Source organism: Fukomys damarensis, unplaced genomic scaffold (assembly GCF_012274545.1).
Source record: "Fukomys damarensis isolate Sample0158 unplaced genomic scaffold, DMR_v1.0_HiC HiC_scaffold_18, whole genome shotgun sequence".
Classification (NCBI taxonomy): domain Eukaryota; kingdom Metazoa; phylum Chordata; class Mammalia; order Rodentia; family Bathyergidae; genus Fukomys; species Fukomys damarensis.
In genome coordinates, this window is record NW_022900930.1 from 34,802,740 (window position 1) to 34,825,973 (window position 23,234).

The 23,234-nt window shown below is 39.4% G+C and overlaps 1 protein-coding gene across 3 annotated transcripts in view; it reads left to right on the forward strand.

Moving 5' to 3' along the window:
- Window positions 1–23,234, forward strand: part of Sh3rf1 (SH3 domain containing ring finger 1) — a 202,758-nt gene that overhangs the window by 157,188 nt on the left and 22,336 nt on the right. Inside the window, exons 7-11 of one of the 3 annotated variants that reach the window (XM_010629843.3) lie at window positions 379–435; window positions 7,647–7,949; window positions 12,992–13,102; window positions 19,757–19,926; window positions 21,119–21,289. In XM_010629843.3, coding sequence (XP_010628145.1) covers window positions 379–435; window positions 7,647–7,949; window positions 12,992–13,102; window positions 19,757–19,926; window positions 21,119–21,289 — 812 coding nt within the window. The remainder of the gene's footprint in view (window positions 1–378; window positions 436–7,646; window positions 7,950–12,991; window positions 13,103–19,756; window positions 19,927–21,118; window positions 21,290–23,234) is intronic. The other 2 variants (XM_010629845.2, XM_010629844.3) reach the window with 2 other exon arrangements.

Consider the following 23,234-nt stretch of genomic DNA (forward strand, 5'->3'; position numbering starts at 1 on the left):
TTTTTTTTTTTTTTTTGTGGTACCGGGGATCGAACTCAGGCCCTTGCGCTTGTGAGGCAGGCCACCAAACCGCTGAGCTAAATCCCCAGCCCCAAAGTAGTTTTGTTTAATTAGTTAAAGTGTAAAATCAGGAGATTTTTGTGTAAGCCTAATTTCTAATTTAACAACAACATCAACAAAACCCAAACAAATAAACACATGCCAAGCATTTGCTCCAAAGAGAAAATACACTCCAGTTCACCAAGTGTCCGCCAAAACACCCACACTTACTGTTGATATTTATTTGGCCTTCATTCATTGACCTCACTGCTCTAGCAGACTTGTGAATTTGTGCTTCCTACCCTTCGTGTTACTCAAATCCATTGTGTTGTTTCTTAGGTCCTGTTTTTTCATGAGTTGGAGAGGATTTGTCTGTTTCCCTTTTTCCCTCATCAGGTAGTGTATTCAGCTTATAGTAGTCACTCAAAAAACATTTGGGAGTAAAGTCTGTTTGGTTTGATTCTGGTCACCAATGACTTGAGGTGTCTCTACCTGATACACAGGTTTCTGCCTGTAGGGTATTTTGAATGGGATATTTTTGTTTGGGGTTGAGAAAAAGTGTGTAGTACTTCATGTTGCATATGAAAAATTGGCGGCATGCACAAGATAAAACAACTTGCCCAAGGCACCAAAGAAAGTTAATGGTGAGTCGAACTCCTCAGAACAGTAAGAATAACTCTTGTTTGTGTAGCACTTTAGGTTACAAAGCATTTTAACCTATACTCCTGGGATATGCAGGAGTGACATTACCATCCCCAATTTATACAGCTATGGAAACTGAAGCTGTGAATTTAAACGGTTGACCTCAGAGTGCCCATTGAGGGAAGAGACCTGATTCTAACATAACCTTTTGATCTCAAGTTCAGGGTTTTTCCTGTGGTTTTCTCTGATGCCACCTTTTCTGGCTCCTAAGCTCAAATTCTTTGTAGGCTTTCAGTAATGTGTACCTGTGCCTGTCTTTGTGCCTTCATTTCAAAATAAAACACCAGAAAAGGTAAGTTCTTATTTACTTACTTACTTACAGAGGCAAAGATAATAAGAAGCCAGGAGTAAATCAGTGATGGCTCACCTTCCTATCCTAGTGTAGGGAAGCACTGACTTGAAAACTCCCTTTCCTTTGGCGGGGCATAGTAGTGACGTTTGTACTGAGTCCCTGTTCCTCACCGTGCTGCTGCTTATCTGAGTAACCTGTTTTCTTTACCGCTGTTTCAGGGCTCAGGAGGCTTGAGAAATGTGGTCTTCAAGGGGTCAGGGGAAGAGTTCCAATCTTTCTATGTTCAGCAAAATAAAAAATAAAGAAAATGAGCCTCGGAAAGACAGCTACCTTGTGGTACAAGGGTGTCCCTACTTTCTTTCCCTTTATGACTTCCGGAGGGTTGAGAGCTGAGCTACCAAATCAAATGCACATGTTGCTGCTGAACAAATTGAAAATGATTAATCCAAACTGATGTGATGTAAGCATGCGATACATACAGATTCTAAAGACAGCGCCAAAAAAAAGAACGTAGGGCCAGGGGTTTGGCTCAGTGGTTCTGCTGCCTTCCTCACAAGCACAAGGGCCCAAGTTTGATCCCTGGTACCAAAATAAACAAACAACAACAACAACAAAAAGAACATAACTGTACCAAGTTTTTATAGCGATTATATGTTGAAGTGATAACATTGAATAGATAGTACTACATACATTTTAATTATTAAAATTAATTTTACTCTCTCCCTCCCTCCCTCCCTCTCTCTCTCTCTTTCTTTCTTTCTTTGGTTTTTTTGAGACAGGGTCTCATTATGTAGTTCAGACTGCTCTGGAACTCACTGTGTAGCCCAGGCTGTCCTCGAACTTGCAGCGATCCTCCTGCCTCAGCCTCCCGAGTGCTGGGATTACAGGCCTGTGCCACCATGCCCGGCTGTTCTTTATTTTTTTAATGTGGCAACTGAAACATTAAAATTATATAGATGGCTTATATTACACTTCATTTGGACAGTGCTGGTTCAGAAACAGTATCTCTTCCCCTTGATAGTTCTAAGAGACAAATATTTTTATTCATTCAACAAATATTTATAGAGACCTAAATGGAACTACTGCTGAAAGGGAGGCTTTTGTATCAATTTTTAAAAATTCCCAAATAATCAATCCCCTCAGTCTCTTGAATAATTCTTCTGTAGGTGAGTCTTATATTACACATGAAGCCTGAGTTTGCTTTTTATATCATCCAGACACTGAAACCCTGTTACCTAAATTGCATGGAAAAGTAGAAGACTAATGGGGATACAAATTTCTCATTGCTATTATGTTAGACATATTTTACAATGGGCTAGAATGTAAGGCAAAATATTTTCATTTCTGCTAAGAGAATGGCCGTGAATTTCTATCACTAGTTTTCTTCAGAATATCTGACTTACCCAGGGAAGAAACACTCGGCCTGCACTGCAGTAGAATATTCAAGTACTGCATCTGCAACATGGCTGTATGAAGGTGGAATTGCAAACCAGGCGAAGATGGAGTCGTCACGTGACAACTGCTGAGCCATGCGGAAATGGCAGTGCCCCCCCACCCCGCTGTATTCTTTTTATAAAGCCAAATGGTCAGATGGTTCAAGGATAGATGTGTAAAGAGAAAGAAAGAAGGGGGGGCAAACAAAGAATGGAAGGTAGGAAAAGAGAAGAGAGAGAAGGAGAAAGAACCATTAAAATATGAGGAAAGTATTTCTTTTTAAAAATATGCGGTAAGATTTTTAAAGCATGTTATTAAATTGTTATAATGGAAAAGATTGATAAATTTGAAAAAAGTTCACTCATAACAACATATAAACTTGGGATAATCTTTTAAAACTTGGATATACACATACACATGTACCCAGACCACATTGCATAAAGGACACTTGATATATAAAGAGTTTTTGCAATATAAATCTTTAAGAAAAATAGCCAACAGCCCAATGGAAATATGGACAAAATATGGAAATAGGCAAATCCTAGAAAAAGAAAACAGATGCTTAGTCTCATTAAACATATGGAGAAACAAATGAAGCAATATAATATAGTTTCTTACCTTTCCATCTAATAGAAATTTAGGCAGTGATTGATAACACCAGTGTTGTTAACAACTTGGAGAAACAAAGGTCTAAAGACATTATAGGAAGAGGTAAAAATTGATAGCTTTTTGGAGCATAATGTGGCTAAATTCTTCAAAAATATTTTTAGGGTTAGCTTATAGTTTGATCTAACAATTTCACTTTTAAGAACTTACCCTACAGATGTTTACACAGCATGTCAAAATATATTAAATGATGACATCTCTATACAATGGAGTACTATGCTTGTCCCTTTAGGCATGGAAAGAGATTCATGAGGTATTCTTAAGGATGAGAACAGTATGTACTTACTGGCCTCATTTGTGTTAAAACTTAATGAAGTTTGTAAAATGTATGAAAAGATATCTTCTAAATTGTTAATTGTAAATACGTGTGCAAAATGGTTTGAAAGGAGATGGATGTATAGAACTGTTTGAAACCTTTGATTTTTTACTCCATAGTAATCTGTACTATTTATTTCCTAGAAAATAATGAACATGTGTTACACTATACCTTTAAAGCTTTATTTGCCTTTTGCAGAACAATTTCTTCTTAGACCTACTATTTGTATTATCAAAAGCAAGAGAATGATTAATCTTTAAAACTTCAAAAGCAGTTGTCACTTTTCAATTCAGTTCTCATTAAAATTATTTTCTCTTTAAAAGAATGTTAAGTCTAACCTCTTTGAAAGGCCATACTATCTTTAAGAAAGAGGACAACTACTCACACGCACAAAGTTTATTTTAGCATCTTTTATTAGTACATAATGGCTGCTTTCATCACGGGGAGTTGGTACATGTACATAACACATCTTAATTCTTTTACCCCTTCCATTCCTGTTTCCCACCTCTCTTCACTTGACTTATTTCTTAAGTTGCCTTGTTGTCAATATTTTCTCTCATGTTTATTTATATCTCTGGTAACTTTCAAAGACAAATTCTTTCTAAATTTTAGGCTTTTCCTCAAAAAGGGACATAAGGATTCTAAGATCAATAAAACCATCTAGTCCTTGCCTTTAGCTCTGATACACTGTACTTTACTGTGTATCCAACCTATGCTTTGTCCAAGTTTCTACCAAGTGCTTAGAAGAAGGTATTTTAGGCTACAAATTTATTTTGCATATGATGAGTGCATTTGGAACTTTAAAGGTCATGATTAGATAAATGCCACAGAAAACCTATACTACGGAGCTCAAACAAACATTCATAAATTTTATCAAAATCCCATTAAAAGCTGTCAGACCCTTGTTTTCCTGTTGTTACCAAAGGTTGAGTTACATGTAGAACAAAAGTCTGTTTAACTTTCTTTCTGATTTGCCTAATGCCTTACCAAATAGTTTTCCCTTTATGATTTTCTCTGGAATTTATGAAGACAGCAAAGAACAGTGTCATCAATCCTAGCTTCTGCTGCTTCAAAAACAAAATCTAAAGTAATTTAAAAATATGTCAACATCTTACTAACAAATATTACTTATCGATGCATAAAAATGAAATGCAGGAAAAATATAGTAGGCTATTTCAAAGCACAGAGGTAAAATAGAAAAATGAACCATGTCTTTTTAGAGTGAGGCTATGCATTACAGATGTACAGAGCCAGAAGAGACATAAAAATTGTCATCTTTGACCTACTCTCTGAGGAAGCTGTGATCAGTAGAGCTAAAATGACTACCTTAAGGTCACAGGGTTGGTGAATGGCAGTGCTAGCCCTGGATTGTGGTCTTGCACCTGCCACTTTGCTAATTCTACCATGGTGCTGTGCCTACCTGCATGTGCATGCTTCTGCATATAACTAGATTTTTCTAAGTATTGCAGCCTCATGGTCCAACAGTTTTATTTGTAGACGCATGAGCAAACTCCATGTGTGCTTATGTCTAGCATGAGGCATGTACTAGATTACTTATGGCAGTATTGTTCTTAATAGGCAAAATCTGTTGGAGATAAGAAGGAAAGGAAAAAGAAAAGAAAGAAACCCCTAGTTTCAATTAGTAATACAATACATAAACAAATTATTATGTTTCATATAAGGGAATATTACATACCAGTTAAAAAGGGAAAAGCAACATATTCATTGAACAGTATGGCCGTATCCCAGTTGAGCAAAAGTAGCCTGAAATAAATTACATAAAGCACTTAGGTTATTTTTATGTCTGCTTATAAGCCCCTTAAGGGTAGAGACAATTTCTCTGCATCTGTAGTTCTCCAGTACCTGTCCCATTATCGGCACATACTGGGTGCTCAATGTGTATTTATTTTAGTGAAGAGAGATGATATGGGAAAGGTACAAAGGAATCATCCAGTATTTTTTTTAACTGAGAAAAATGGCAAGAAATAAGGCACAATAATTTTCAGAAGAGCACAACATATGGAAATCTGAAATGTTAGCATAGTAACACTTGACTAGGTATAGACATGACAAGATTATGGTAATACTTGAGAACATTTCAAAACAAGTACAACTAATGGAGCCTATGGTTTGACCCCAGAATTAATCTAAATGTGGTATCAAGTGCATGGGATAGTATTTTCTATTTATATTTTTGGCCTCAAGGAAGGAGAAGTTTTCTCCAACTCCTTCCCCTGTTTCCTACATAGCAGAACAGGAGTGCATTCTTGATTTACCAGATTCAGGCATATTGATTGGACTCCTGCTTTGGATGCTTTGTGCTGTAGGGTGGATGCAAGATCGTAGTGGAAGAAGACCTGCTGTGACTCCTCCTCCTCTGACTGACTGACTAAGCTTTCATCGGTTAAAACTAATGAGTTTGGAATGGGGAAATGAAGTAACTCTTCAGTCTGTCTTGGCTTTTGACTGCCTGTATAGGAAGGAGGACATGGTTCACTGTGTTCATTAGAGCTCTACACTGTAGAAGTGGGGCTTTCCCACCACAATACCAAGAGATCGCTTGGCTTCCTTTGGGCAGTTGATCTCTGGGGGACCACCCAGAAGGGGGATAGGCAGACCAGGGAAGATCTTTAAATTCTGGATCTCCTGGCCAAATCCTTTTGTAGTACTCTCCTAGGGCCACCTTTTCATAGCAACTCTGCTTCGTGCCTAAGTATACACCATAAGAACCACCCAGCCCCTTTCTCCTGACGCCCACACCGCACACCTTGACATGGTGTCATTCTCCTGTCACTGCCTGTCATTCCTGAAAGTTTATCCCATGGAGAATTTCCTTGCCCTCAAAAAGAGAAGAGATGCTCATGTCTGAAAAAGATTCATCCTGCTGAGTGTGGATCAGACAGGCCACCCAAATGTGAGTCCCCAGGGAGCCATGGAAACAAATTGTCAGTCGATTTGCAATCATCTGTAGTAACACTCGACTGCTGGGCTGCAATTAACACAGCTTTGTGAGGAGCCTGGTTGTGCAGAAAGCGAGTTAATTCTTTAATTCTTCATTAAATATTGACTGGCAGGATTTCCGTTCTCCTGTAGAGCTGTCTTAACAAGATGAGAAGACATGGTCTGGACAATTGAAATGGTAGGAAAAGGAATATTAGGCAATGCTATTTCACATGCAAGTACTTTTTGTAAAGTGCTGAGTATGTAATGCTGCGATGAGAAAATCTCTATCCTTAATATTTATTTTTCTACAGTGTTAAACTATGTACTCAATGTTTTCCCATTATTGTAACATCTAGATAAGTTGTGTGTAGCTTATTATCATTGAAGCTTTCCGGAAATGTTTCATTTTACCTCAGGGAAAACGAAAAGCTAATGTTCTTTCCTTTTTTGCTGATCTTATCAGCCCAGTACACATATTTTGACCCCTTATGTTCTTATTTTGTACTTTGGCTTTTCAAATCCACTAAATTAGCTTGCCAACGAAACTGGAATTTCTTGTCTTACCCTATTATGATATAAAATTTGAGCTTTATGAAGATAACTGACACAATGACATGATGAAAAAAACGTATTGAGAATTTCAGCCAACTTTATTGTGAAGTTCCCCAGCACATACGAAAGCAGAAAGTTAATTTATTTGGAAGTGGATGCATTAATGTTAATGGTTTCATTCTTAGTCTTCTTGATCATTTTTACCAAACCCAGCAGTTGCTAGTTCAGTGCTCAACTGTTCTCTGAGCAAATACTGAGCCATTGTTGGCTTTAACATATTCAGTCAGATATCTAAATACCCTTTTGATTATGCTTCTACACATTTCTTTGGTGAGCTGAAATAGATCTGCATTTGAGACTAGCAACTATTAAAATTAGACATCCTGGAAATCCTTTGAAAAATGTTTGTTTTTACCTTTCATCCTTGAGATTTGAACCCAGGGCCCTGTGCTTGATAGGAAGGTGCTCTGCCACTGAGCTACATCCCCAGCCCAAGGGGATCTTTGGTTTAATATCTGCCTATGTCATAGATACAGTGAAATCCCACTATTAAAAGACATCTGTCATGCAAAAAACAAAACAAATTACATGTGCAAACTTCAAAGTGGTAACTTGAAATTTTAGGTAAAGACATTGAAAATAAATCTCGGTGGATCTTTGAGAACTGTGTGACCTTGTGTGGTCTGTCGGTTGCTTCTGCAGTTTAACTCGGCCGCTAAGCAGCTGATTGAATGGGATAAACCTCCCGTGCCAGGAGTGGATGCTGGAGAATGCACCTCTGCGGCAGCCCAGAGCAGCACTGCCCCAAAGCACTCCGACACCAAGAAGAACACCAAAAAGCGACACTCCTTCACTTCCCTGACTATGGCGAACAAGTCCTCCCAGGCGTCCCAGAACCGCCACTCCATGGAGATCAGCCCTCCCGTCCTCATCAGCTCCAGCAACCCCACGGCTGCTGCTCGGATCAGCGAACTAACTGGGCTCTCCTGCAGTGCTCCTTCTCAGGTAAACCCCAGAGATGTGGAGAAAGAATCTGCTCTCCAATGTTTGTTCACAAACTGGAAAACACTGTTTTGAACTTCTGAAGATAGTAGCTTTCCTGGAATACAAAACCTTTCTTCACGTTATAGGGAGAAAAACAGAGAAGGGAAGGCTAACTGGAATGTATCAACTTAAAACTAGTTAGTCACTTTCAAAGGAGAGATCAGAACTTACAAGATGCATTAAATAATATTTATCTGTTTCACTAAGCAGTCACTCCGTTTTATAAAAACTCCAAGGCGCTAATTTGGAAGATCGTGCCATTTGAACCTTTAACTCTGCCCTAACTTACGCGGTCTAGTCAAAACTTATAATATGTGCAGCCTCCTGCATCTATGGTATATAACTCAGCATGATAGTTAGGCTTTGCAGTCAGAGTTACAGAGAAAGCATGAAAAGAAACATTTAATTTAGACTACCAACTGGCCTTGCTTTTATTTGTTTGAGACAGGGTCTCACTAAGTTTCACAGACTGGGCTCAAACTTCTATCCTCCTGCCTCAGCTTCCCACACTGCCAGGATTACTGATCTGTGCTATCCCATGTGACCTTGCATTTTCAAAAAGCTAATTAGTTCTCCCAACTTTGGATTATCTTTAACGATAGCTAAAAATACGTGAGATGATTATGAACATCGATTCATTTGGCAGCCACTTACTGAGCACCTTATTATTAGACCCTTCCGGGCAGTGTATCTCAAAATATATAAGATATAGGACTTAATTCCAGTCTACCAAACAAGCCCAATTGCAGCCCTGCCCAAGTCTCAGGACTACTGTCATTATCCAATTAGATGACAGTTGTATTTCCCTCAACCTAAAGGTCAGAGCCTGGTCTGAAACAGCCTGCCACAGCAGGAGAAGTGTCTCCCTAATCTCGTGTCGTTTTTTAAAAAATCGTGCAGATTTTACATTTACTCCACAGTATAGCTTTGGGGTTTCTTTAAAAATGAAATTATTTCCTCTTAGAAAATGAAGAAAATATAGTCCTGATCCTCAAGAAGTTTATGGTTTTCCAAGTGTTTATATTGGATCACAGAGTAAACATCTACAGTAGAGCTCTTGCTACTCCTTGAAGATTTTATTTAAATTATTTTTTTGTGATGTTAGAAGTTAAATACTTTCACTTTCTGAGTGGGATTGTGGTTGGTTTATTAATTTATTTTCTAGATGAGGCCACAGAACTTTTGATTTTACCAAGGGAAATAAGACACGTGCACGCTCACACACGCACACGTGCACACACATGTGTGAGTGTAGTAAGGATAGGGATCTTTGTTTTTGCTTATTGAATAAGGACCCTGAAGGACTAGGCTAATAAAGACAGCCAATCACTAAAGGATTGGTTGTTTTTAATCTGTGTTCTTTATCTAGTGACCTAGCAACATTGCACAACGAGGTTTTCTTGACATATGAGACAAGCTTCTACTGAGCCTAGTGACAGCACAGGAGGGGCAGGAAGAGCTTTGAAATTTGTATAATCTTTTGGCAGTAGAGAGAATGAAAAGAGAAAGGCAGATAAACTGAGGGTGCGCCCCTTCTCTGCAGTCAGGTGCGAGCATGTCTGCTGCTGCCACACCAGAGCTGGGAGTAAAGACTATAAAAGCAGAGCTATTTTTGTTTGGGTTTGAGCAGCTTAGGAAACAAGGCTCTTTCTGTATTCCATTAAAAGTTTCCCTTCACCTACTCCACCCTCCTCCTATATTCCTGTTTTCAGTGGTGGCGTTTTGCCTCAGGGAGAAGTTATTTCTAGAAGAGGATGGGAGGTGTTTGAAGTACTGCCTGGTTTCTCCACCTTAGGTTTACAGAAAACACCACTTATCTGGGGCACTGTGTACCCTGGGGGGACCACAGTCCACAACAAAGCATTGAGTGTGTGTAGCCCATGCGATGTGTGTGTTTTCTCCTGACCGTGTGGATTGGTGTAGGTGGAAGGTGGCCCCCAGGAGACTGAGCAGGGGACCTATCGGAAGGTTTAAGTGAGGCATTGGCCTGATTTTTGTCTTTTCCCCCTTACTCATTATCAACTTTACCCCCAGTTTTCTTTCCTCTTACTCTTCTTTTGTATATTAGTTGGCAGTAGGCTTGATTACAGTTATTAGAAAGTCAGAAGTACGAGACCTAAGGAAATGTAGAATTCATTTTTTCTCCCATCTGAACAAAATCCAGACAGAGGAAGCCGATGCCAGTGTGGTGGCACCACGTCATTCCTCACCTTCCAGCTCACCTTTCCACCAGCCGAGAAGGGCCTCGTCCTTGTGTTTCCAGGCGGCAGTTGGAGAACTTACTGTCGTGCCCAGGTATCAGGATGCTGAAGTGCACAGAAGGGGCAGTTTCCCCAACTCTTTCTTGCTCACCATTATATTTATGACTGTTGAGTGGCAACTGAACTTGCAAGTACAAAACGTGGGAGGATGCTTTTAGGCTGTGCTGCCCAAGTGTGTCTTTGGAACAGATATGCACGGGTGTCTGTGGTTGACATCTGTAAAAGCAGTGATAGTGCAAACAGCCATGACTTTTTTTTTTTGGTACCAGGGATCAAACTCAGTTTCTTGCGCTTGCAAGGCAGTCAGCGGAACCACTGAACTAAATCCCCAGCCCCAACCATGACATTTTGCGTGCTCTTCTGACCACACCTACAATATTTTTTGGTCCCTGCCAACTGAAGGAGTGATTCATAATATGAAGTGTTTCTGTGGTGTTTTTCTATTGCCATTGGCCGCAGGGGAAACAAAAAGTCCCACCCAGCCACTTCCTTTTGCTTTCCCCAACTCTTTCTTCTCCTTACTAATCCTTTTTTTGTTGGAGAGAAGGAATTAATTTTTACAGTTCCAAGAGAAGGGATGAGCACAGCAGAGACTCATGTTGTCTCTTTTCAGAGCATTTATTCTGGATACACTCATCCTTAGCTGGTTTCCTTCTGCTTCTTGTTCTTCTGTGTCTTAGTCTTGCTTCAGTGACTTTTTCCTTCCTTGGCTTCCATGCTGGGTGTAGCCCTGTGTTACAGTGGAACTTGTGAAGTTCTTGGTGTTTTGTGCTTTCTTCATCTGCCGTGGTAGAGACCTTAGGGAGCCTCTGGCCCAACTTCTCACAGGCTGCCGAGACATAAAGTGGTTTATCCCAAGACGATGAGGTTATTGGCAGCTAATAGTTCAACCCCCCACACTGGAACTTTTAGAAAAAATAGCAGTAATGAAATCTTTCTCAGATATTTGTAGGTTTGGTCCCAGGAAACTATTTTTTTCTGCCCCAAAGGTTCTTTGGTAATGATGCCATGCTGAGATGAACTTCACTGTACTTTAAAGAAAGGCTACGTCTTTTGTATAGTGTCAGACTTACACATATCCTTGGAATGGGAATATAAAAGGATTTTGGGGGATGAAATACCTAAAAGCTTTATTCTAGAATGAACAGCTAATATGTTTTCTATTAGAAATTGTTTTTTTCTTGGTTATCTCTTGTCACTGAGACACAATACCCACAATTCTAAGGAGGAGTTTTCATTGGCCCATGGTTTATAGAGGTTTCAGTCTGTAGTTGGCTGGCGCCAAGGCAAGTGGAATGGTGGCGTGGCAGCAGGGCCTGGCAAAGGAGAATTGCTCATGGCATGGCAGGCAGGAAGCAGAGAGAGATGGAGGGAGGAGAAGGAAGGCAGACCCTCCCAGGCCACGTCCTCTGTGACGCACCTCTCTCCCAGGGTTCACCTCCCAACATCACGATTAGCTATCAAGTCAGCAGTGAATTAATCCACTGGTGAGTATCATGCCCCAGATCCAGTCACCTCCCAGAAGCCTCACCTCTGAGCGTATGAGTCTTTGGGGAGATAGGTAGACATAAAGCACAACCGAAAGATTTTAGAAGTAGACAGTAGGTCATAGGATAGACAGAAAATGAGAGCTTGGGAGAAACTCTTTATTAGTGGCACCCCTGGATCTGCTTAGGCTCATATGTTAGCATTAATTAATGTTCAACTAGAAGGTACAGATGCATTCAAAAGATAGTGTGTTCCCTATGTAACTCAGATTTATTTGTGAAAATAATTTGTATGTTGTAATGCTGATAATTCTTGACCTTGGTAGGGCTTAACCTAGTGGGAAACTGAGTTTCCTCCAGGCTCTTAGGAAACTAATCCCTGAACTTTTCTGTCTTGATCTTCTGGGAACTGAATAAACCATGTTTGGGATTACGTTTTTTATTATGAGCCTAGATGTTTTAATACATCATTGTTTCCTTGGAGAAATAAAGCACCAGCCAACCACGTAGCTTCTATACATACTGGAGGGAAAATACTGTTTGTTCAGGAACCCATCCCTACTTCTGCAGCATCGGGTAGCACCACTGCATTCTGCAGCTGGACCTGTTCTGCAACCTGAGTGAAATTGTTCGAGTAATTGAACACAGGCAATGAAATGACCTGAATAACTCAATTTCTTTCTAGCAAATTAATCTTGGGTGGTATCATGTATAAGACACCTTTGAAAACAATTAATTTGGCTTGACATTGTTCCTTTAAAGGTTTTATAAATAATTGCACGCTGTAGGCATGTCCAGGCAGGTGCATTTTAATTACGCGTCCCCACTGAATGGTAAAAGTCATTAAAATCATCCTGAAAATGGCAAAATGCCTTGAAAATTTTCCATTGATTTAATATATTGATAGATGGGTGAATGTTCAGCCACAGCTCACCTTAATGGGATCTTCAGCAAAATTGTTAGAAGGCTAGTGGAGCCCAAAGTTGATCATCTGAGAGGTCACTGCTTCATGGTAGCATAAACATGAGGCAGCGTGTTACTGTGGAAGCCAACAGCAACAGAGCCCTGTATGTAAAGCATTGTAGTGATCAGGATTTGTCACATGGCTGCCCAATATCCAGTAGGTAGTCAGAGATTCTGCCTTCTCAAAATAATAGAAAGAATAGATTTTTTTATTCTATGTGACTTCCTCCCAGTATAACTGTGGTATTAAATATGGTTGTCTTTTTAGTGACTTAGAATTTTTTCTTGGCAGGTTCACATAAGTACCACCGGGCTAATTGTGACTCCGCCCCCAAGCAGCCCAGTGACAACTGGCCCTTCGTTCACTTTCCCATCAGACGTTCCCTACCAAGCTGCCCTTGGAGTGAGTATAGTGTCTCTGACTCTTTTAGGAACATAGTCATGTTAACTTCGTGCATTCTGCCTCCTAATGTCTGTGGTTTGCACCAGTCCTTGCTAGGTGGAATGGCTTTTATCTCTTATCTCTGCTAATCTTATGAAAGCTTAGACATTCTCTTTCCTTCAGCCTACAAATTTTTTAACAGTGAGTATCAGCTTCAGTGGTCTGAAGTTGTAGAAGAACACACAAAATATGTTTAAATTTTATTGCAGTTCAACCTGGTTCCCTACAGGTTTAGCCTTTCATTTCTTTAGAGTTTCTAGATCCTGCTTATTTCTTTTAAAGACTCATTTACAGAAATATTGAGAAAATGAGCCTCAAAGGCTAAATGGTTTGCTTTCACATAATAAGTTTATACTAAATCTCTACATCAGGGCTCATTTTTTTAGTTTCTTCTTTTCTGTTGGTGTAGTGTGTAGCTGTGGTACCCGCTGTCTTGATTTTTTTTTCCTTTTAAAAACATGGCATCCTACAGGTAGAGTCTAATCACTAATTGCTTAAAAATATCCAAATAGAAGGAATTAATAGGGATAATTAGAAAAGATACAAAGAAGGAACATGATAGAAAAAGAATCAAGAGTGAAGAAACAAGCAAATGCAGCCTTAGTAGAGAAAAACAGTAATCTTTACTTTCTAAAGTTGCAGTCAGTTGAACTACAAGAAACTATCAGTTGCTAGACATCTCTCATCCAGACTAACACCTTGGCTTATACTTTTAGACTGTTTGTCCCAGCACTGAGGACAGGAAATATCATTACATCAGATTTTGCCCCAGTAACCTGGACTGTGGTGTGACCCTGTCCAGCACACACAAGCAGTTCGTGGTGATGGTCTTAGAGAAACTGTGCCTTGGTGGTGGATGTAGATTTGGGATGAAGCAGATCTGGATCTGAAGTCCAGTTCAGCCATTTGTTATTTAACCAGGGAAAAGTTACTTAGCCTCTTTAAGTCTCAGTGCCCTTACTTGTAAAATGACATTGGTGGTATCTGTGTTGTGTCATAGAGTTAGAATGTAATAGGGATGGCTGGGTACTGATCTCATGATTGGCCTCTATGTAGGACTTTTACAAGGGGAGTCTGACATGTGCCGTTAGTTTACCCTAAGAATACCTTGGAGGCCTGATTCACTTGGTTATAGTGTTCTTTTGCTGTCTATCCCAGTAATAGTGAGGCTTCTAAACAGCTGGTTTGTTTTTAGGTTGTGGACTTTATATATATATTGTAAAGATTATATTTCTTCTGCTAGACTGCTTAGAGCCAAATTTGTAACCTCCCAGCAAGGACCTCACAATATATTAGTCAAAAATGTTGGCTCTGACTAGTTTTATTGCCTTTGTTTTCCATTTGCTTCATTTTTCTTACTTCATATTTATTTTATTTGATAACATTTTATAAATATTTGAAAACTGATTTTGAAACAAGATGGAATATAAATAAATGCAGTTATTACCTAACTTGACTTTTGAAAACTTTTTATAAGGCTAAGCACATTCTTTATTTAAATGGAAGTTAATAATGTTCTAGCTAGAGGTTTAAAAAAGTTTTTTAATGTTCTCTAAACAATTATGTTTTCCTTGATAATACAACTGGTGAAAGAGACATTGCCTTAATTTATCTGGGGAGAAGATGAATGTTAGTTAATATTTATTAAATTTGGTTTTCATGAGATTCTGTTAGCCCCGGATGTTTGACCAGAGCCACATTTTATAACCATCCTGCCTTCTGATCTCCAGGGGAGACTCTTCCTTTTCCTTCCCACTTCCAGTACATGCATACAATCAGTTGGTATTTCCATTTCCAGATAACTACCTTATATGGAAAAATTCTAACTTGATTTCTTAAGAGGGAAAAAAGACTGACTTTTCTGATCTTAGCAAAATTAATTAATGGGAAAGATTTAAGGCTGGCTGAGTTTCAGCTCTTATGAGCTAAACATTTTACAATATAGTAAATGACCAGTTCCTCTTAGCTAGGGGCTTACCTATAGGGCAAGTCAATTGGACAGTTCACAAGAGAGCGTGAATATATAAAAATTAATTTACATTCACCTACTTTATCCTTGGATTATATAAGAAAGCCTGCATGTTAAGCAAGAGAAAGATTTATTAAACAGTATGTCTACTGTGCCAACTCCATTAAATGAAAAAACTAATTATAAACAGACTTGTCTGTCGTCTCTAGAGATGTCTAGATCTCAAAGTCCCTGGTAGGCTGGCAGAAATGTTTTGGATTTAATATGTTAGGTTTAAGTAGAAAAATCTCAGTCGTATGTGCCTTTGCATCTTACATTAATTGTGACAAGTATGCTATTGAAGATTTGAAATACTTTTGAAGACTTTGAGTATGATCACAGGCAGTAGTATGCATGAAACCAGGCTTTTTGTGATGTGGATTTATACATGATAAATGCCACCACTAGCATAGGAAATGGATATTATTTCTAGTGGTTTTTTTTTAATAAATTGAAGCTTTTTAATCCTTTATGCGGAATTAAAGTTATGAGCATACGTTCCCGTGCATTTCCCATATAGCAGTTAAAATGTCTAGCATTATGAGCTAAACTGGTTTTACATCTATCTAGTCCAGACTTCACACGTAAAAGTAGTTTTTTAAAAAAACCAAAAACTGATTTTGTGGGATGAAGAGAATGAAGATCTTAGTTTGTGTCTTCTGCACAATGGAAGAAGTTTTAAAATAAGTAACTAATATCCCCTGGTCCTCTGTACCAGCTGGGAGGCGTTCAGCTGTGAAGTGTCACAAGGTAGCCAAGGGTCAGTACAGGCCAGACATCTCCCACTGCCAATTTGCAAACGCATTCAATTCCCAAGTTATGCAACCTTAATTCAAGGTTTTACACACACGTGACTGGTATGCTATATAAAAATTTTTAATATTTCTGAAGACTTGGAGTATTAATCGCAGCAATAGAGTACATATTGGTAGGAAGAAAAATCAGACTTTTTATGGTGTGGATTCATAGGAATAAATGCCACCACATGCATAGTGTGTGTGTGTGTGTGTGTGTGTGTGTGTGTGTGTGTGTGTGTTTAAAGAAACAACACAAATGAAGTTATATGCTGCCAGGTCTCAGAATAGCCAGTATACGATAGTCGGTTGCAATTGGTGGTGAAGACTGCACAGAATCTATTGCTGTCAACAGGGTAAGGGGAGGGCGAACTTGGGAGGTTTGGGGAAGAAGAAGCAGGACCTTGGGAACGGGCAAGTGTTGTGAAAATCAAGATGTGGTTAAAACTTTCATAGCAGCAACAGGAAAGGAGTCTGGCATTCTGGGAACTGAAACATTTTGATCCATGTCAGATTGTTCTAAGAAGGGCTTAGAAGCACAGAATGTTTTCTCATTTGTGAAACCTTCATTGAGGGTCTCTTTATCTTTTGGCAGCAAACATAGGTGCTACAGTGCAGCAAGTGAATGTCTCAGACTTTGTAGTCTCGCGAATCATAACAATAGCTTTCCTTTATTGAGCTTTTGCTGTGTTCCAGGGCAATGGGAGAGGCAGTTAACATAAACTGTTTGTAGCTATTAACTCCATCTGGTAGATTGGTATGGTAAGGTATAGCGATCTTATATGCTTTACACAATTAAATAGTATAGGGAATCTCTCTTCCCTATAGATTAAATGTAGAACAGTCAAGTAATAGTTTTTGCGTACAGTACAGATGGTGATGATGCTGCAGTTGGTAACATTGTTGACTTGAGGGAGCATCTTCAAGCAGTAGTTTGAACTATTCCCTCCTACTGTTCTGGGTATACCTGAGTCAAAAAAAAATGTTTAGAGGTGTTGCTGTTCAGGGTTGAAAGGGTGTTGATTGGAAATCAGATGTTTAGAAAGAAATTATGGTGGGATTGGGGAATTTTAAATGGTATTTGCCCAAGGGACCATTTTTCTACCCTGGAAGGTGTGTAAGGGAGATACACACATTAGAGATAGTTGGAAAGGAAATGAATCTTTTATTGTCATTTGAACTTGTGCCTAAAACTCCGATTCAAAGAACTGTGCTGATAGCTTGGCCTGCAGCCCTTGGCACAGACTTGAGACCTATGGGAGTTTTCCCCTATCCTTAGCCAAATCCAGATCTAACCACCACGGGGTGGATTGTATGAAATGGCAAGAGAAGTAGGGAGTGTCAGAAAGGAGGGGTGTTATTTCCACATACTTGAACTCACAGTGTCCTCTAGCAAATGTGGCCTTCCCTAAGGAGTCACTCTAGCAAAGTAAGGAAGAAGGCCACTCCAAAACAGAAAGTGACCTGTATGCCCAGCAGGTCCATAGTCCTTTTTTGTTGATAGGGGAGGTGTATCTTGACCCCTGATGCCTTGGCTGGTTTAGACCGTGAAACAGTAGGCAGGTCTTTAGGTCAGCTCTGGGTGAAGAAAAGGCTGTGGTTTGCTCTATAGAAAATTCAGGTCTTGCAGGACAGCAGACTTCCTGAAGCTCAGTATGCAGAGGATTACCTTTTGAACTTCCACATCACCAGATTATTTCAGTTTACGATGTTTATAAAGCAACCCACAGAACTTCCTAGTGTGGTCCAGCCCTATCATTTTACCAACTCTGTAGGACTGAGCAGCATCTAGGAATCTGATTCTAATCAGGCTTTCTCTCTTGGTCTTATGCACTCAGTATTAGGAAAAATGTGCCCAATTTTATTAATTACCCACAGAAAGAGAGGGAAAACTGTGTTATGTGTTGGGCACAATCTGGGGGGTTTTTCAAATTATCCTGTTTTATACTATATCTCAATGCCTGATCTTTATTCTTTGCAAAAATATTATACATGAAACATGTGCTTTCTGCATTTTATAACTATAAGAAGTAACCTTTCTTTACATTTTGCCTTTTTCTTCTTAAGGCTGATTTATCTCAGCCTCTTTTTATAAAGTTAAGATATAAAAGGTAACCTTAATTTCCTTGTTGAACACATGCCGTTTGTCTTCTGCATTTCCACAGCTACACTGTTTCAAGATTGAACTCAGAAAGATTTGAATGGAAATCATTGAGGTAGTAATTTTACAGTTTCTCCACGAACTACTCTGTATATTATAGGCTTGTAGTCTCACCTGTCAGGCCACTGATGCATTATTATCTTTGAACTAGTAAGGTCACATTGCTGGGTGTTCTACCAAGATTATCTTTATTCCTCTCTTCTTGGTCACTGCAAGGGGGCCAAACCGAATGAATGCTTGACTTTCAACTGGTTAAAGTTTGCAGAGGCAGGAAACCCGGTACATGTAAATTCTAGAGCTGTAACACATCTTAATGCTGCCTTGTTTTGAGAATGTGAGTGGCTTTTTTGTGCATTCTCATTTTTTGACCTTACCTCTGCCTTATCCAGGTTAGCACTCTCTTCTCTAAGCAGCTCTATACCTCATTTATTTCTGCACTAAACATTCTGCTGCAGTGTGGGAAAAAATCCTAACCAAAAGTCACTTTAGCAAAAAATTAAATATAACACAGGGAGTGGTTGCAACATCTGTATAGAAATTTGAATTTTTCTACTGTGTAGTGTTTCTGGAACCATGTACAGTAATAGATGAAGTAAATGTTGATGAGCTCCAAATTTTTATTCCAAAAAAATGGAAGTAAAGTGCCTGGGATTTAGCTCAGTGGTTCCAGGGCCTGCCTCGCAAGAGCAAGGACCTGAGTTCTATCCCTGGTACCAAAAAAAAGGAAGTAAAAATGATTTGTGAGCTATGTTGATTTTTCTCATTAATATGCTGATGTGTAGAAGTCATTTATGTTTCCTAGGTATATTCTTCAGTCTCCTTATTTTTCCTTTGATTCAATTTTTACATCTACTGCTTCAAAGATTTGGGGAGGGCGAGGTAGGGGGTTCAAGCAGTCTTTGTGTGCTTCTTTTCCCAGGAGTTTCAGTATATAGGCCCTTAAGAATTATCTGGGGTTTATAGATCAGAAAGCAACAATTGCCCCATTGATTTTCAAAAGGCATGGAGTCCTGTAGGCAGAGCCCCATTAGGCTGCGTCCATAAAGGAAACAGTGGCTTTTCACTGGTGTACTTGTTAAAGATTACCAGCCTTGATAGTCCTAAATTTCAAAAGCTGGCAAAGTTAAGAAGAGAATAAGCAAAAGTAGCAACAATAGCTCAGTGACTGTGGCTTGCTATTGTTTGAGCTTTTTGGAGACCGGGCATCAAAAGAAAATTTCTTCCAAAGGAATGATTCGAGATGTCGTGCAGCCAACTTGTTTTGCGTTGTGTTTAAGTTTCAGGTTACAAGAACAATTACAAATAAATTCCCAGTGAGCAGCATGACATAATAGTGGCTCTTTCAAAAGGCATTTGGAGCCTTGTCCTGGTCTCTACTTTAAAATGCTGTTAATCTTAAAATTATGTGCAATTGTTTCATTGTTTTCTTCTCCTCCCAAGGTTGAATATTTACCTGTTTATTGAAAGGTTGCTGTGGCTTTAAGATGCATTTTAAAGCGGCCTTTCTGTAGGCAGCCTGCTGGTTCTGCTCTACGTGGATTCCATTAAGATCTTGTTCTTTGAACTTCTGATCCCTTTCCCTCCCACCCTCCACAAAAGATCTAAATAACTATTTTGTTGTTTCCCTCTCCCTTACCTTTTTTCTATACCAGACTATGAATCCTCCTCTCCCCCCACCACCTCTCCTGGCTGCCACTGTGCTGGCCTCTACACCGCCAGGCGCTACTGCTGCTGCCACTGCTGCTACTGGAATGGGACCGAGGCCTGTGGCAGGATCCACTGACCAGATCGCACATTTACGGCCTCAGACTCGCCCCAGTGTGTAAGTGAGGGTGTCGCGCATTACTGCTTATGCATTCATTTAAAAACTGAGCCCACACAGCAGAGCGAGAGAAACATTCTTCTGATGTGAGCTAGTGCCAGGCTTACAGATCACTGAGTAGTTTGTGTTCTGCAAACTTCCACCCGGTCATGCATATAATTAGGAAACTGCTGAAACAAAATGGGCCTAACACATGAACAGCTAGGTAGCAGTCCTGCTGGGTAGAGGCCTTTTATTGTTTGGGAAACATACTGTTTGCTTCTTTGTGATATTGTTTGTATATGAAACTGCTCTTTTTTAAGGGTGGGGGTACAGCTCCTGTTAGAGCTTTCTATCTTCACTTGCATTCCCATCAGTTGGATATCGAGGAATAGGAAAGTATTCCACACAAATTAGATCTAGTTGGAGGATGTGTATAAAAAGCTACGAGTCCCCAGCAATAAGTATCCAGAAATGTCTAATATCCTGCACACAGACTACTGATAGCAGAATGCAGAGTGATGTCTGTGGCCCCTGCATTGTGTGAATTTAGACCTTATCACTTCAGAGCATGGTAAGAACTGTCCGTTAGTGTTGCCTGCCTTGTTTCCATATGTCGATAGGTACAACCACGCTGCACTGTGCGGTTGTTTTGTACTCTATGTGCTAGACTTTCTTTTCCTTTGACTTTTGCAAAGTCAGCCTCCTTCCTGGCTGAACATTCAAAAGCAGGTGTGGCCCAAGCCCCTAGGTTCAGCTTGTATCTCAAAGGCAGCATATTGTGCTTCCCAGGGGAGTTTTATACCATATGTCCTCATTTGGGACTATTCCCAAGTCTAACAAGTGCCATTGAAGTGCTCAGTTTTCCCATGGGGCACCTAATCCATAGCAGCAAGTGAGGCACTCTTGCAAATTGCATGAATGCTTTCACACCACACAAAGGCCATTTGGTGGGATAGTCCCTTCTACACTGAGAGGAGCAGGGTCAGCAGTTCGCAGCCAGGAAGGCTCCTGCCTGTGTTGAAAATGTAGCTGGCAAACCATCTTTCAGAGGAGACTTGCCATTGCTACTTGTGGTTAAAAGATTATACTTTCACTCTAAATCTGTCAAAATACTCATAGCTTTGTATCCAGCCAGTTTTAAGCATCTTGGCGTTTGTCTAATAGCCCGAAATCAAGTTTGGTGTTTTTGTTTTCGTTTTTCACCTTCTAGGTATGTTGCTGTATATCCATATACTCCCCGGAAAGAGGATGAGCTAGAGCTGAGAAAGGGGGAGATGTTTTTAGTGTTTGAGCGTTGCCAGGATGGCTGGTTCAAAGGGACGTCGATGCACACCAGCAAGATTGGGGTTTTCCCTGGCAATTATGTAGCTCCAGTCACAAGGTATGGTTTTGAATAAATGGCTTACTAAACTCTAAACAGAGAATCTTTGTTGTTTTCCATGGCTTTCAGTCTATTCAGATTCATCCTCACATTATAATTGCCTGTTACCCAGGCAGATTTAAAAATCCATATCCGTGTCTGGTAAAATCCCTTTTAATGCTAAGATTCATACCTTAGTTTTCATGTGGATATGTGTGAAATTATAGGTTTCCATCACCACATGCACAGGTTGTAAGTTGTTTTCTTTGATACGTATGTGAGAAGACCCAACTCTACCATTTGCAATATTTTTCTATTAGCAAATAAAATGCATAGCGTTTAAGGTAAACAAAAGCTATATTATTAGCACTTACATGTCTATATAACGCATGCTATATACCACACAGGCAGATTTCTGAGCACATTACATTTATTAACTCTTCTTCCTTAAACAACTCACTGAGGTAATTGCTATTCTTATCTCCCATTTAGTAGACTTGGAAACTTTGAGGTTTAGTAACTTGTCTAAGGTTGCTAAGTGAAGAAGCACTCACACCCACCTGGTCTGGACCTCTTTTATTCTGCTGACTTGGTAATTATTTCTCAATTCTGGCAATTCTAATGCAGTCAGAAATAAAAATTCCTTAAATATGGCATAAATCCATTTTAAATAAAGGTAGTATTGCTCCCGGGGGACATTTGGTGGCATCTGGGAGTATTATTGATTATCGCAGCTGAGAGAAGTGCTGCTGGCAGACAGTGGGTTCAGATGAGGATTTATGCCGCTAAATTCTCCAGTGCATGATGTCCCCTCCACTGCCACCACTAAAAGAGTCATCCAGCCCAAATGTCACTGAGGTTAAGAAACCCCATTATAGGTGATAGGAACTTTATGTATATATGAAAGTTTTTCTTCATAGTGTACCTTCTGGCCACCGAGGAAAGTAGCCTCAGATATGAAAGAAATGAAATGTGATGAAATTAACACTGAGGAACCCTACTGTTGGACCACTGGTCTCTTAATAAATAAATGGTCCGGGTTCAGCTGTGTGACATCACTCCTCAACCACCCCCCTCACCATTTTAAACACATGGCTTAATGAACTGACGTGTTAGTCCACTGTTGGCCTTGATTTATAGGTTGGCCAGCAGCCTAATCAAATGAAAACCACTATTGTTGCAGATGGTGACAGAATGTTAGCTTCAATTTGACTTGCAAATTTTTAATCAATATAAACCTTCTCTTCTGTAGATGTAAAAATCTGCATTCAAGGTCCAGCCCATCCAGAAAATGACAGATAAAACCTCCCTGGTATTAAAAAAATAATAATAAGTGAGGGAAATGCGACAAACAATGATAGAAATGAAGTTAGTGAGGGAAAACATTTTTCTAAGTTCCAAAAACAAATTATTAAATAAAAATCTCATATTGTTTACTCTGGACAAATGCTGGCTTATAATATATGATATGTTATTCATCATGGTAAATAATAAAAATGCCCAAGTTAATATTCTAGTTAGTAGAAAATTCCTATATACAGAATTATCATTTAAGTGAATTAAAAATAATAAAAGTAGATAACAATAAGGTAGATATTTAGAGCTGACTGTATCCCTTCAACTATGCTAATAGTGGAGGAATAGAACAAACCATTTTATGCTTGCCCCTGAATTCAAGGAACTTTTACTGAGTCATCAGTATTTAATATGAAATATATTTTTAAAAAATATACCACATGTTGTAATCAAGGGCTAAATTTCAAGCACTGTGTGGAGCTTAAAAACAGAAGAGAGGAAGGAATCTATGTGAAATAATAGAATCATAGGATCTTAAACTTGGCTTTTAGGCAAACCTTCTTAGAATGATGAGCTGTGTGCTGGATCTTGAAACATAAATGAAATTGAGGTAGGTCAGAAGTCAGAAAGGACAAGAGTGTGCATGTGTGTGTGTGTGTGTGTGTGTGTG